At 40.4% G+C, this 16,165-nt stretch overlaps 1 protein-coding gene across 1 annotated transcript in view; it reads left to right on the top strand.

The window, feature by feature from the left end:
• CACHD1 (cache domain containing 1) overlaps positions 1 to 16,165 on the top strand; it is a 201,644-nt gene that overhangs the window by 111,900 nt on the left and 73,579 nt on the right. The window contains exon 4 of the mRNA XM_036110148.2: positions 15,141 to 15,247. Coding sequence (XP_035966041.1) covers positions 15,141 to 15,247 — 107 coding nt within the window. The remainder of the gene's footprint in view (positions 1 to 15,140; positions 15,248 to 16,165) is intronic.

The raw sequence follows: 16,165 nt of genomic DNA, 5'->3' as shown, positions 1-16,165 counted from the left end.
GCTCGATCCCAGGACCCTGGGATCATGACCTGGGCCGAAGGCAGACGCTTAACCATCTGAGCCACCCAGGTGCCGCTTAAGAATCTTTTTTTAAAAGTCTTTTTTCCATGTAAATTTGTTGTATATCTTGTGGTATGATTTAGATGTGCAAATTTCTATGTTCACATATTAAGTTCAAGTATTATTGATACCATGGGAGCCAGAAATAAGTTATAGAGTTGTTTTTAATTTTGATGCCTAACATGCTGACCCATAATGTTCAGATTCCTAAACTAGGATCCTTAGGATTCTTTGGGGACTTACTAGCTTCAGGTCAAAGTTTGTGTTTGCCTTTTTTTTTTTTTTTTTTTTAAAGCTGAACTCGGACTTGAGCCTTCTTTCATTTTTTTTAAAGGAGACAAGCCTCTTTTTTAAAGATTTTATTTATTTGACAGAGAGAGAGACAGCGAGAGAGGGAACACAAGCAGGGGGAGTGGGAAAGGGAGAGCAGGCTTCCGGCTGAGCAGGGAGCCCGATGCAGGCCTCGATCCCAGGACCCTGGGATTATGACCTGAGCCAAAGGCAGACGCTTAACAACTGAGCCACCCAGGCACCCCTCTTTTTTAATTTTTAATTTTAAAAATCCTCTCAGTCTTAACCCTGGTGGAAAAGAAATACCTTAAGCAGTGAAGACAGTTTTCCTTTCAGTTTAAGTTCAGTTGTGATGCAGGTTATATCATTGCAGTACAATACTAAGACTAAATGGGCCTTTGCTCTGCCAATTTGCTGTGACCTTTTTAGTCCACAGTTTCCTCAGCTGTAAAAGGAGCAGTTTGAACTATACTCCAGAGACCCAGCTCTCAAGGTTAATTTCCCTCAGCCTTCTTAGAAGTTTTGTTTTTAACTGGAGCCATTTGCCATTATAGGCAACTTTTCTCACTGCCCCAAATTTATAAATTCTAGATTTTATGAGAGTATTTATCTTCATCTTTTTGAGAGCCACCTAGGGGGAAAAAAGATGGTATTATATAGCAAGGTCTACAGAGATGAAATTATTCATTCATTAAATCATTTAAAAAATAAACATTTGTGGAATGGTTTAAGGAAGAAGCATTTCAGCTGAGTACGGAAGTAAGAAAGGGATTTGAACTTAGAGGAATATGGAAGAAGAGCTTTCCAGGAGAGAAAGGTCCATATGAAGAAAATCCCATGGCTAGAAATGGCCAAGAGCACTGAAGATTACATTGTTTCTGGAGCACATGATGGAAGGGGCATCTGAGAAGTTGGTTCATTTCAGAAAATAGAGACCCTCAAATGCTGGACTGAAAAATTGAACTTTATTCAGGAGACATTAGGCACTGTAAATGAAGCCAGGAACAATTCTTGTGCTTCTTTATCTTTACTGTCTGATACACAGTATAGACATTCAATAAATAACGGTTGGTTGAATGAGAGAATTAAAGATTTTTGAGAAAGGGAATGAAATGAAGATCCCCTTTAAGGGAATTTTTACCTGTCAACCATGTAACAACTAGAAGACCTAGTCTGATTGCATTTAAGTAGGCAAGGAACAAGTGGGGCATGAACTGGGCTATGGGCCCCCACTATCTTGGGCGTTAGAAGAGGGAGGAGCCAAAGGTGGTTGAGGTTGATTCTGAGTAAATGTAAGAGTGGTTGATGCCAGGTTCTAAGTCCTATTTGTACTATGTGTGCGCTCTCATCTTTCTTCTTACATTTGAATTTAGGGACCCGGTCAGATTCAACACCTTGCATGAACAGGTCCCCATTAAATATCTACTGAAGGAGTTAGTGCATGGTAGCAAACCTGATTTTGTCTTTAGTTTTTGATGATGTAATGATGATGATAACAGAATTATTGAGCTACTTCACCTCTGGACAGAAATTTAAGTACCTTTATGCCTGTTTATGATAATTGTTTTCTTCTATTATTCTATTGTTAGAAGCTCTGATAGGAAATGAAGGTTGATGTTGACTTAGTTATCTCAGTTATCAGATTTAATCATTAATATAGTAATAATATGAATAATTATTATATAATATTAATGACTGTATGCAAGGTAAATTTAAAAACATGAAATTTCCAAATACCTATGTATATCATTTTCAACTCAACTTGTCTGGATCCTGTTCAAGGCAGTTAATGTACAAGACATTGTACCAGATACTGTCTGATAGACAAAGATGAATAAAGCAGTCTGTACTTTGAGGAGCTCATAGGACATTAGAGTAAGCTAAGTGGACTGTGTCAAGTGCCATGAAAAATCCAAAGTCTCCTTTAGAAGAAAAAGCGATTATGAACGAGGCCTCTGAGCACTCAGTCTTGGTAGAGAAGTGGTAGCTGGGGCCTTGAAGAGTGGAACTCCTGCAGGTAGACCTAGGGAAGGATGCTTCAGATGGAAACGAGCAAGCATCGTAAAGCTCTGAGCGTGCAGAGGTGGAAGATAGAGCTGCAGGGGAGGATAAGAGATGTACTGGGCAGGGCTCAAAATCCTTGGTCAACTGGACACATTTTTCTCTGTAAACAGTAGATTTTAAAGCAAAGAAAGGCTGTGGTCAGTCTGAGATTTGGGCAAATTAACTAGCTGGCAAAGGAGGGTTTGTGGGTAGTTGTGGTAGAGAGGAAGTTGCTTGTCAAATCGGACCATCCTGATAATCTAGGAGAAAAGGAATGACACCTCAAAGAAGGATTGCGGGAGAGTAAATGATGTCCCAGGTGGTGGTAGGTTACATAGAATGTATGTAGCCCCTAGAGAGGGAGTATATAAAATCTGCCAATTAGATTTCACTGGAGATTTGGGTAGGGAGAAAGATTTTAAAAGATGGTTATAAATTTTAAATTGAGCATCTCAGAGGATAGAAATATATTAACTAAAAAGTAAAAATAAAAGCAAAGTTTTTTTTTTTTTTTAAAGTAGACTCTATGCCCAATGTGGGGCTTAAACTCATAATGAGATCAAGAGTAACAGGGTTTACCAACTAGGCCAGCCAGGCACCCCAGCAAAAGATTTTTTAAGAGGAAGATGAATTCAGTATGAACATGCTGATTTTGATTTCCAGTTCACGAAGATCATCCTGGGGAGGTGTCTGGCAAGTTGAGACTAGCCTGTAGCATCATTTTATTTTCATCCCGCAAATCCTCCCCCCCCCACCCCCCACACATAACTATGTTATATGCATGACAGTTCAGGAGACAAGGCCAAGTTGAAATGTATAGTTTTAATGTTGTGCTAATACATAGTTTTGTTTAAAATGATGTTTCTAGACATAATAGTTGACCCATATGTGGGCAGCTCCTATTTGGCTTCATCCTATTTTAAGGTAATGCACATGAAAAAATGCAGTGTTTAACTCTGTATACAGTTTCTTATAATAAGACTTATTATTGCTCTTATGTTTTCTATGAAAAATAAAACATTGTGACTTAGCCAGGTGCTTTTGCACTTATGACTCTTGCTCTTTTTTTCTTTCCATGTCACAAGGTCAAATAATGTGACAAGCTTGGTCCTTGACAACAGAGTTTCATTTTATTGCAGGTCCTCTTCTTTCCCCCCAAGAAGGTATGTTTTGTGTTTTTGCCCTCAAAGTGCCATATGGCAAATCTTAGCCTTTCAAGTTATTCTCCCTTATCTCAAACTTTCATCTCCAGTCCTTTTAAAAATTATTATTACCTACAGGCAGGTGAAATGTTACAGATACAGTCTTTCTGGATATTAAGCACCAGAAGGATTTCAGTAGAGCTCAAAATTCAACAAAGATTTTACAAAATGCTTTACATTTCAGAAGGCCAACTAAGTTACATTATTTAACGTCTGTAAAAGTTACCTATGTTTACACTTCAGTGGAATACTTTCTTAGGCTTTACTTCTGTAAATGTTATTTTACCTAGAGTATTCACATGATCCTCTCAACAACTGTGGTGGGATAGGTACTGTCTCCTCCCCACCCCCCTTCCATTATGCCCACGAGGAAGTAGGCTCAGAGGGGTTGTGTGCAGGCTCAGGGAGTAGGATTTGTCATCTGGGTTACCTGATTTCAAATCTTTTTTTTTTTTTTTTAATGACAAAATATTTTGACCAGTGGTAAAATTGGAATGGCTTACCTGCCAATTGAAATGCTGAACATTGTGTTCCTTCTTGGAATTTCACTTGAGGCTGTTGTATGACCCTCTGAAATTTCTGAGTTGGCTGAATATAAACCTCCCATAGTTGGGTTAGTTTGTTTCTCAGTCTTAAAACCATGTTCCTGCAGTAATTTATGTCCTTTCTGTGCATGTGTGTGCACGCGTGTGTGTAGGTAGTAGATAGATATCTGTACCTAAAGGACAGTCGATGAACACCCTCCCCGCAGAAAGCACACCTGTGTTTGGGTCAGCTGACGGTCCTTCTTTCTGGCTTTTCCTCTTGTGACCCTTACTTAAGCAAGGGAGACCTGCCACTCTGCTTAGAATACTGAATTTCACCAGTGGCCTTTTGTGGATTTTAGGGAGAGCTGATCCTATGATTTTCTTTTCTTTTTTCCTCCTTTAAAAAAAAAAAAAAAAAAACTAGTCTCTGAAAGAAACAAGGTAGTACACTATACTAGCTTTAAGAAATAGACCCTATAGTAGCAGAGAACCGGAAGCTTCCCTTGAACTTTTCATATGTTTATTGTGCAAATAACATCAAAGTGTTTTCAAAGAATGCCAAGATTTAAAAGCCATTCTGTGTATAATCTCTTCTGGGGACTCCACTTGCCTCCTATGATGATGCACACGCACAGCTTTATTAACTTTGTGATGCTGTGTCAGTAAAGCTTTGTGAGGACACAGCCATGAGAATTCCACGTCTTCTATTTCATGCTTCTTTCACAGAACAGGGAGATTCGGACAGGCCTCTTCCCTCTCCACTGCATATGTGTCTGAGAGGATGAACCAGTTCATCTGCAAGGTCATCTACTAACCCTGAGGTTCTTAGTGCTTCTCTTTGATGTCTGTGTCCTACCACTCACAGTTGTCGGCTATTTACGAAGGAAGAAGCCACACGAATTTCCAGTCTCTAGTCCTGGGAAGTCTCCACCCTCTTAGGTTTCATGCATTTATTCCTTCAGCAGACATTTACTGACTAAAGTCTTATCTTCACAGCCGACTCTGGGCCAGAGGCCCTGGGGATACACACAGGAAAGGATCTCTCTTTGTGTCTTCTTAGCAAGGGAGAAAAGTTTATAAATAAATAACCGTATGGTATGTTAAGCCCTTCTTAGAGGTCAAGTGGCAGGATGGACATGGGCTGTGGGTCCCATCAGGCCTCCGTCCACCTGCTTGTATTCTTTCCTTTTTCCAGGTACTCTTCTTTCTTCTTCATGCACCCCTGCCACAACCTGGTGATGAGGAGGACAAGGATAAATGTTTAATGTGGTCATGGATCCACTTCCAATCCCTCTAGATGTCACCTGTGCACTTTTCCAAGCTTCCGTGAGAGAGTGGAGTAAATAAATAATACCAACACATAATGATTCGACACATGAGACACGAGATCACACCAGGGTCTCCTCTCCGTGATCTCTGGGGTGGGAAAATGGTGAAAAAGAGATAGAGTTGGTTTGTAGGATACTTAGACTTTAATAGAGAAACTTTATTGCTCTGAAAGCCTTGCCTTCCAAGGGCGTTTGGTGCTGGCCCTGTTTCTGCTGTAGCTGAGTTGCTGAAGCCTGAAGGTTTAATCCTTATTACTGATAAGAGCAAAAAGAATGTGACTTATCTCTCCAATCTCTGCAGAGATGGAAGGAAAAACCATTTCTCGGAACGTGATTACAGGTTATTTGACAGCTTTTCAGTTTGCCCATTAATTTAGGTGTTTGAATAAGTAAACTCGGTGTGGGGGGGTTCAAGTGTCATTTACTTTATAAATGTGATAGTTCCTTTTTGAAGTGATTCTACTCTTACCCCTTTCCTCTGCCATTCATAGAGTTTAAATATTTGCCAGTGCAGATGTTTGATTTTTATCTTAGCTCTCTCTTTGTTTAACTTTATTCTCATGGATGGTTAAGTGGAAGATAAGGGGGTTCTTGTTTAATTCTTTTCAACTGGTGTTGCTCAAATATTTGGAGAGCAGATACTTCCCAGAAAGAATGAGCAGGAACCTGGTTGGTTGGAGGTGAAGTGATCTCTCCCTATCCTGGTAGACCAGACACTGTTAGGCTGTTCCTAGGATCAGGGAGTTTGCTAGAGGTGAGCATTTCTCAGTGTCCAGGACTCCTTTGAAAGGCTCCTAAAGCTCCCAGTCAAGGTTATCGTGCTTTCTGTGCTTCCCAGAGAGATGTGTGCTCTTCTTAAAATGGAACTTGGTAGTTCAGCAGGCCTAGAGGCAAGGGCCTGCCTTGTGTTGTAAACTTCATCAGAGTCTCACCCCATTTGTTCCACACCAGCGTCTGATCTAATACTGGATTCTGCTTCCAGAAGAAATAGTGGGATTTTTTTTTTTTTTTAACGTTTTGCACCTGTCTTGGCATTTTAGCAGTGATTAGGAACAAGCAAACAAGTCAAAAATATTCCCCTATCCCATTAGCTGTCATCATAGTGGCTTTGTTAATGGACTCCACTAGCAGTTTAAGCCTTGCTCTTCTGAGAGATCCTCAGGGATTTGCTTTTTAAATTATTGCCTTAAAAATGTGTCTGTGAACAATACCGCATTTCCCCCTCACCCTGGGAATCCACGCTGTGGGTGTGGTTTTTGTGTGCTAAGTGATAAATTGGGCAGGCTTCATTGGAAATGTTGAGGAAAACCCAAGGTTCTGAGTGATTTGCCTGGCAAATCACCTTCCATAGGAAATTTAAACAAAGACCAAAAAAGAGATTCAGGAAGTAAACCCCAACCGGTGTATGTGTCTCTCTCCTTTATGTCTTTTTTTTTCTAAACTGGGACTCCACTGAAAAGTTGATTTACACTGTGAATCGCGGCTGAATGAAATCCAATTGGAACTCACTTGAACACTGTTTTGATGTAAGATTCAAAGCTTCTGCAAATTTATTTTATCTTCTACATTTGCTGATCTCCTGCTTGTAAATCCTGTTGAAGGAGAATAAAAATGACTGCAGCCTGATGGGAATTAAATGTCTGAAGTTCAAAGCAGTTTGCACATCAGAGCAAACGTCAATCAAATGAACATCTTGCAAGCCAGGCAGGGAGTGAATTTCTCCATGGGGAAGAGATCAAAGTGGGAGTCACAGTTCTGTTTTCTCCCTCGGGATGCAGTTTCGATCAGTTGTTCATGAAAGTAAATCCAGAAGGAAGGTTTTTTTTTTTTTTTCTCCCCAAACTTACGGGCGTAAGAAAGATAGAGTTATTTGAAACTGAATTTCAGGCACTGGTTTTATCTTATGAAAATAAGTACAGAAAGCATTCATAATCCAATATCTCCTTTTTTTAGAGTGAGAGTCTATAGGAGATTTAGATAGGATCTTCTTATGATTCCTTTTTTTAAAGCACATATGTAGAGATAAGTTGAATTGCCCTGCTCATTTTATATGACAATCTATGATTTTACCAGTGCTTGACCTTTTCCACAAACCTGGAATTACATAAATGTGACTGACAGCTAATATACTTCTCAATGAAAAAATCTTTTAGGTAACCCCTAAGAGTGACTGACATGTTTTTATAAACTATTGTAAGCATGAACTTTACATTTCTCTGAGTCCCCATATCGGGCTGAATAGTAGGTTTCTTTTTTATAAATAGTATTTAGAAGAGGCACACGTGCATATAATGCATTCCCATTTTAGGCAAGGCAACCATTTCCCTGGGGCTTGGAGGTGGCTCGTGTAACGAGGAAGCTAAACAAGTGTGTGGAGTCCAGTAGGAATCCGGAGTCCAGAAGAGAAGCAGACTAGTGAGTGTGGGTGAGTGGAGGGTGGAGTGATAATCACAGGGTTTTTGCTCTTGTAATTGCATCTATCTGGCTCACCAGCTCGGGACACACATTCTCCTGTATCTCTAAGCCCCCTGTTGACACCTACTTCCTTACCTGACTGGCATGTCAGCGGTGTAGGCAGCGACAGAAGCAGAGTTGAGGTTTCTTTGTAGGCATTTTGTGTTAACCCAGCTGGGGAGTGCATGCTCCCCATGGCTGAGGTTCAGCACATGTGAAGGAACTCAAGACCACTGAGATTAGTGTGAGATGCTTACCGCGTAAAGAATGCCATCTAGCAGGAAGCAGGAGGAAGGAGAGTGGGTGACAGGTCTCTGAATGTGGGGGCTTGATAGGAGTAAATTAACTTAAAACCACCAGCATTCACCGCATGCGTGTTACTCAGAGCAAGAATTAAATCAGATTTCGGAATGAGGTGACAATCTGTTCATCATTTACTAGTAAACTTTGAGAACCCCCGTGTCCTTGAGCTAATAAGACAGAGGTCAGATTGCCCTCTGGCTAAGGTTCTCCTGGAAGGTGGGTATTTCCTGCTAAAACATCAGGATTGTCCTCTGGATTCCTTCAGAAGAAAGAACTTCTTCAGGTATTTTTACATTTTATTTTTGGATCAAGTTTGATCTCTGGAAGCCTGTGTGTTTGCACCACATTAGTTGGGGCTTTCCTGAGTTGTGTTTCAGTATTATGCCTTGCCCGCCGTTACCATAAACCCTAAGCTGTGGCCATTGTCCATTATGTTGTTCTGCATCCTATATTCATTGTCCCGTGTGAGAATTTTCAGAATTTGGTGCAGTTTTTTCTTTCTTGGTATTGTCTTATTTCTGTTGTCTTTGTTGTACATAAGCCGTTTGTTCAAGGTTCTCAGATTTTCAGAATGCCAGGGTCTTTCAGCGGAGAACTGAATGGTACCAGGAAAAGGAGAAAACTGGCATGAGCGGGCACCCAGTCTGCTGTATCGCTTCTCTGTGCAGAGAATGAACATGCGCACTCCCCTATCCACTGGTTCCCCGAAACCCCTCAGATGTCTGTGCTGAATGGGAAGGGAGCTTGAGGCTTTCTTTTCTAGAATGGAATAATAAAAAGTAATTCTCTTAATGGCCAATTCCATAGCTATGCGACTGGTGAACATTTAAGTTCTCAAGCATTAATAAAGAACTGCCTGCCTTTAATATCTTCTTCCTCCACATGCTTACCTTTGTCCATAGAGCTCTTTCTCTGTGGCTATGCATTGTGAAGCCTTATGTTTAGCTACTATCACTTTTTAAAGATTTTTATTTAGGGAAGAGAGAGTGAGAGAGAAAGAGAGAGTGTGCGAGCAAGTGAGGGGAGAGGCACAGGGAGAAGCAGGCTCCCCACTGAGCAGGGAGCCCGATGTGGGGCTCCATCCCAGGACCCTGAGATCATGACCTGAGCTGAAGGCAGATGCTTAACCTCCTGAGCCACCCCCAGCTACTGTCATTTTCTATTAAGTGAAAAGCAAAGATTTCCCCTATGCCTTACAATCTTTCAGAGTACTCTTTTCCTCTGAGAGAACTGAATTCTCCTTCAGCTATTTTAGATAATGTTTAATGATAATTTGTTGATTTATTGAGATGCATTGTAGTGTATTCATTTTGAATAAGAGCTGGAATATATGTTCACATCTTGGTTCTGTTTGCTTCCCAGCTGCGAACCTTAGGCTTCTTGATTTAACATTTCTGTGCCTCAATTTCCAGGCATTCAAATGGAGGTAATAATAGTACTTTTCTCAGGCTTTGTGAAGATCAGATGAGTTAATCCACGTAAAGCACTTGGAACATAGGATGAGCATTTAGTAGCTGGTAACTGTTACTAACATCCAGTACCAGTTCTTACTATTTATTAAACGCTTACTGTGTACCAGGCCATTTTCTGTGAAGAGCCATTTTCTGATTTGATTCTTAATACAACCTTATGAAATAGGTACTATTATGACCATTTTATGGATGAGAAAAAACAGAGGCTTAGAAATCCTAAGTTATGTGCAAAAGGTATACAGCAAAATGCAATTTAAACCCAAACTGCACTCCAGGTCCGTGCACCTCTCTAGCCCATGCTCCTGACCATGACCTAATCATGCTCTGCCACAGTGGCAGTGTTTTGTTCGTCATAGATGTTGAGGGAATATGACTGGACAAGATACCCAGAGCTTTCCAGTGACTTAGCTCTCTGCCCTTGCTCATTAGTCAGTCACCAATAAGAATTTATGGGATACTACACATTGCCAGCAGTGTGCTAGACCTGAGAGAGAAAATACAAATCCTCAAGTGACTTACAGTCCCATTGGGGGAACTGAGACTTCTCAAATACGTGAAAGGCTTTAGAAAGAATTGGGAGTTCAGTCGCCATGTGGCAGGGTTTACTCAAGAAGGCTTCTATACAAAAATCTTTGGCGTCTCATCTCTCACTTGACACATCCTTATTTGGTATATAGAAAAGGTGAAAAAAGTAAGATAATTTGCTCATTATAATTTTTTTATTTTTTTTTAAAGATTTTATTTGTTTATCTGACAGAGAGACAGCCAAAGAGGGAACACAAGCAGGGGGAGTGGGAGAGGGAGAAGCAGGCTTCCTGCGGAGCAGGGAGCCCGATGCAGGGCTCAATCACAGGACCTTGGGATCATGACCTGAGCCGAAGGCAGACGCTTAACGACTGAGCCACCCAGGCGCCCCTCATTATAATTTTTTTTAAGATTTTATTTATTTGACAGAGCGTGTGCACAAGCAGGGGGAGCGGCAGGGAGAGGGAGAAGCAGGCCCCCCACTGAGCAGAGAGCCCAACACGGAACTCGATCCCAGGACCCTGAGATCATGACCTGAGCCAAAAGCAACCGACAGAGCCATCCAGGCGCCCCTCATTATAATTTATATTAAATTTTTGTCAACTGGTATTGTTATTATAAATGGAATCTAAACCCACACATCACCTATGATGATACTGTCTTAAGTCTGATTACAAAACAATGTAAAAAATAAGGGGTTTCTGGGTGGCTCAGTCAGTTGAGTGTCTGACCTTGATTTCTGCTCAGGTCATGATCTCGGGGTCGTGGGATCAAGCCCCATGTCGGGTTCCGTGCTGGGCGTGGAGCCTGCTTGGGATTCTCTCCCTCTCCCCTGGCTCATGGGTACACGTGCACGCTCTTTCTCTCTCTCTAAAAATAAATTTTATTTTATTTATTTATTTATTTATTTATTTATTTATTTATTTGATAGAGACACAGTGAGAGAGGGAACACAATCAGGGGGCGTGGGAGAGAGAGAAGCAGGCTTCCCGCTGAGTGGGGAGCCCGATGTGGGGCTCGATCCCAGGACCCTGGGACCATGACCTGAGCCGAAGGCAGACGCTTAACGACTGAGCCACCCAGGCGCCCCCTAAAAATAAATTTTAAAAAATGAGACACAAGCATGGAATTAAGACACAGAATGGCACTAGTAAGTTTGGAGGAGAAAGGGCTGGAACTGACAGAAGTTTCAGGGAGAAGGAGAAGAAAAGCTGGGCTTTGTTGAGTGCATTGGACACTGGAGAACATCATAGTTGGGATCCAGCAGTTAATGGACCGATCTGGTTAGGACTAAAGGTTGGGAGATAGTGGGAAGAGAAGGTTGGGTAAATTATTGGTGACAAGTACTACATTATGAAACCTTTTTATAACTCACAAATGTTTACTGAGCACTTTTGTTAATGAGTCACTTCCATGTTTTATTGCTATAAAAATGTTTTTGTTAATGCTCTTCAGGATGGTCTTTTCAGTACAGAAAGGAAAGCAACCTATAAAAATAGTTTCCTCGGGGTGCCTTGGTGGCTCGGTTGGTTAAGTGGCTGCCTTTGGCTCAGGTCATAATCCCAGGGTCCCGGGATCGAGCCCCGCATCCAGCTCCCTGCTCGGCGGGGAGCCTGCTTCATCCTCTCCCTCTGCCTGCTACTCTGCCTACTTGTGCTCTCTATCTCTCTGTCAAATAAATAAATAAAAATCTTAAAAAAAAAAAAAAAAATTTCCTTGCCGTGGTACCCAGGGCAACCTTTCATTTAACAAAGACCTGGGGAGTCTATTTGAGTTTAGCGCCAGGCTGCAGACTTCACAAGGGGTGGGCTGATAGCCCAGGTCCTGGCCATGGAGACTCCAGGGAGACAGGGGTTCTCACCAAACTTATACTTCTCCCAGGAGAAATTGTCAATGACTCTTGAGTTGCCCCTCTTAGCAAGTTCTTCATTATGTGTCACTTAAGTTAAGCAGTGTGGTGTGCGGCTCATCTTTGGACAGGGAGTTGGATGATGGGTTCAAGCCTCTCTTCATGGTGTCACTTTTCTCAGTTGTGAAGTGGGTAGGTCTAAAAGGGGTGGGATGCCTGGCTGGCTCAGTCGGAGGACCCCGTCACTCTTGATGTCAGGGTCATGAGTTCGAGCCCCACGTTGGGTGTAGAGATAACTAAAATAAAAACCTTTAAAAAAATAAAAGGGGTTTGTAATTTGTACAGCATAGTCCAGATGTGAGTTGCAGGCATACCTACAAATTACTCTGTTCTCTTGATTCAAATTGGAAGACCTTCTGTCTTTGAGGCATACTGTTTTTGAGGCATACTTTGAAGTACCTGTGTTTACACAGAAAACCATTCTACTGCTTTATTTCTAAAGGAATCTACGCAGCAGGATTGGTGGGTTTCTCCTTTCTGGAGAGCCTGCCCAAGTCAGATTCCTGGGCCTTACCACAGACTCATTAAATCAGACTCTCCTAGGGTAGATCCTAGGAATCTGCATTCCAACATGCATCCCAGGTGATTCTGATATGCTAGACTTTCAGGAATTAGGAACCATACATCTGAGTTATGGTCCTCTTTTGCTTGGACTTCCAGAGCCTTCTGGGGAGCCCAGAACAGGACTAGGCATCGGCACCACGGATGCTTACAGAAAATCAGTGAATAGGAGTGCCTGATTTGACAAGAACAATGCTGAGTGTTATATACACATAGCGGTGCCTGACCTCAGGGAGATCTTGTCTGTTCATATAGCGATAAGAATCCGCCCATGAAAAATACTCAAATGGAGCCATAAATTAAAAATTATGGCACATGCTTTGAGAGAAGATGGAGGCATTTGATACAGAATGAGAAATCATCCACGGTCAGAATAGGACTTTCTGGGAGAGTAATAAGTGAATAGAGACCTGAAGGCTGACTGGATAAATAATCCAGAGAAACATACAGAATTGTACTTGTCCAATATGGTAACCACTATTCAGTGATGATTTACATTTAAGATAAAATTATACAAAATAGAAAATTCAGTATGTTCACTGGAATTAAACACTTTTTAAAATTTAGCGTCTAAGTTGTATTAGCTACACTTCAAATTCTCAGTAGCCACCTGTAGCTACCATATTAGACAATGCAAAAATAATACATTTTTATCATTTCAGAGAATTCTCTTGGATGCCCTGATCTGGGCCAGGGGTAGTGAAACAAGTCTGACACACTGCCTGTTTTTGAAAATTAAGTTTTATCGGCACACAGCCACACTCATTCTTTGCGAATGCTCTTTGGCTGCTTGCACACTACAATGGCGGAGTTTTAACAGTCGAGATAGAGACTATAGCCAGCCAACAAAGCCTCAGTATTCTATGGTCTTTCATTAAAAAGCATGTGAGGGAATAGGTTTAACGTGGCTATGTAGGGCAAGGAGAGCAGGTGAGTTCCTTGTATAGGGCACTCTTGCTACACAGATGTTCAAATGCTACAAGAGAGGGAGAGTGAGATTATGTTGCTTTGCCTGCATGCACACAGGCAGCTGCTGATGTATTAATTTCTTCTTTTCTCTCCATCTGTGGCTTTTGAGGCAGCAGTCTCTTGTCTAGACAAATTGGAGCAGGTCCAAGGAAGAGCAACCACACTGGTGAAGCAACTTTGTCCTTGGAGGCACAGTTGACAGTGTTGATACAATTCTGTCCTGGGCTGGAGGCTGAACTAAAGTTCTCTTAAAATCCAGTTACCTCTTCCTTTGAGATGATATGTATTCCAAACAAAGCTGTTTAACTTTTGTTGTGGAACCCAACGCACCATGTGAAGATCTAGTCCCCTTGCTTATACAATCAATTCAACATAGTGGAGATTTCATATGATGACATATGATCGACGGATATCAAAGTTCATGTGAAAAATCAAGTGGATCTTGATTTTTAGGAGTGTTTCTTCTAGGTCATGTAGCTTCTCTCCCTGTGCAAATGGAATTTCATCAATGGCATTTATTAGCTGAGGTATACATTTTAACACAAATTTAAAAAACCCTAATTTCAGATTGAGTTAATTTCATGGGAAACTCTTAGAAATTTCAGGAGTCTTATCAGTATATGAAATCCAAATGGGTTATTTAGAAATTTAAGATTTTTTTGCTTTTGTTACTTCTGGATTAAGTTCACTTAAAAATACTCGTAGGAAAAAAAGTACTCATAGAGACTATATATGATTGAGATGGTACATTTTCCTCTTATTTTCTTACAGATAATTGTTTGCTGTAGCGAATGAGTCACTGATTTATCAGCAACTAGCCAGAGGACTAGTGTTGTTCTAGCCCTAGTCCTAGCATTGCACTACCATTGGAAATCAAAAAGACTTTCACCTTATTTACATTACAATCCAGAATGTGCAAACTATGTGTTCTATACCATGAGAGGAACTGTTATCTCTGTTTTTTTTTTTTTAAATTTTCTTCCTTAGATAAGAAAATTGAGGCTCAGAAAATTGGAGTTTGTCTAGTCACAGGTTTAATAGTGTCAGAGCAGGGAATCAAGTCTAGATGTTTCCTACTCCACAAACATTCTTTTTCCTTCACTATTTTTGTTCTTTGTCACTGGTTTTCAGATAAGATAATTTAAAGACTTGTTTTATATATAACATCAGAGCTTAAGTCTGAATTTTGTCAAATCTGTTTCCTGTATGATTTTATCAATAGTACCTGACTCAAATTCATTGCAAGAATTGGATCAAAGGATGGTTATTTTTTTTTTTTTATCTCCTTAGAACTGAACTTGATTTCTAAAGCCTTCCAGAAGCAGATATTTTTTCCCATACTTGTGAAATGATTCTTTTCAACGTTTAAAATCTAAATCACAATTTACTATTTATGAGCTGCCCTCATATGCAATACGAATTATTTTGTTGGTTTGGTTTTTTTTAAATTTAATAACCACTAAATAAATATTGCTAATTCTCTTCTATTGTTTCAGATTTGATGGGAACTTTAATACCAATGTATCTAGAACAATTAGTTGCGATCGACTTTCTACCACTGTTAATAGCCGGGCCTTCAATCCAGGACGAGATTTAAATTCAGGTCAGTAATCTCTTGGTTTATAAAGGTGAACTATATTCCACCCCATTCAAGTTGAATAAATGTATTGCTTTAGACATTTTCCCTTAAGATTTGAAGAGAAAATATCATCCGTAAAATTAGATATTTCTTTCTGGAAAGTTGACACTCAGGGAAGGGAAAAAGAAAAGAGCTGAACGGTATTGAGCATTTACTATATAGTATACATATGGCTAGACTCTTCATTATCTCATTTGTTAGGAGTTTTACATTTGTTATTTTAAAGATTATTTTAGAGACCCAGTTATCTTTGCAGTAAAAAGTATTGAATTTATATTCCCTATTTGTAATTTTTAATTTGTTTTGGTATTTTGGAAAAAAGGATAAGGGAGAATTTCTAATGAACAGTGGTAGGATGCTATATATTGAAGTTGAACTTTGTTCTCAGTTTTGTTAAGACTTAGTCATATGCAGTATTAATAACTTCTAGGGTACCTGTATATATAGTTCTATAGAGTTCCAAAGGGACATAGTGTCTCTGCTTTCTTGTCCTGGTGTTCCAGTCTGTATTTTTCACCCTGTTTGTCTTGTTATGTACACTTGTTGGTTGATGGGCTTCAGAAGCTAAAGGCTTCCTCTTTTAAGAGCTGGAAATACCTTTAGAGATCACCTACCAGTTTCAATCCTTAGATTTTACCAAGGAAAAATCTGAGGCTCAGAAGGATCCTAAGGTTTCCCTTATTACTGGAGAGATAAAGGATCTAATCTTAGACATGAAGGACTGTATTTCCCAAATTCCAGGTCTCTTGTAGACATGTAAAACCTTAGAGAAGCTGGAGGGACAGAATATTTACTTTCAGAGCCCCATCCAGCCATGGTCCATGGAGAGAACTGTAGCCTTTGGGAGTTGTATACACAAATCAGGTAATCTAGTAAGTCTGG

This window comes from Halichoerus grypus, chromosome 5, assembly GCF_964656455.1.
Source record: "Halichoerus grypus chromosome 5, mHalGry1.hap1.1, whole genome shotgun sequence".
Taxonomy (NCBI): Eukaryota; Metazoa; Chordata; class Mammalia; order Carnivora; family Phocidae; genus Halichoerus; species Halichoerus grypus.
This window is presented reverse-complemented; position numbering and strand designations above follow the sequence as displayed.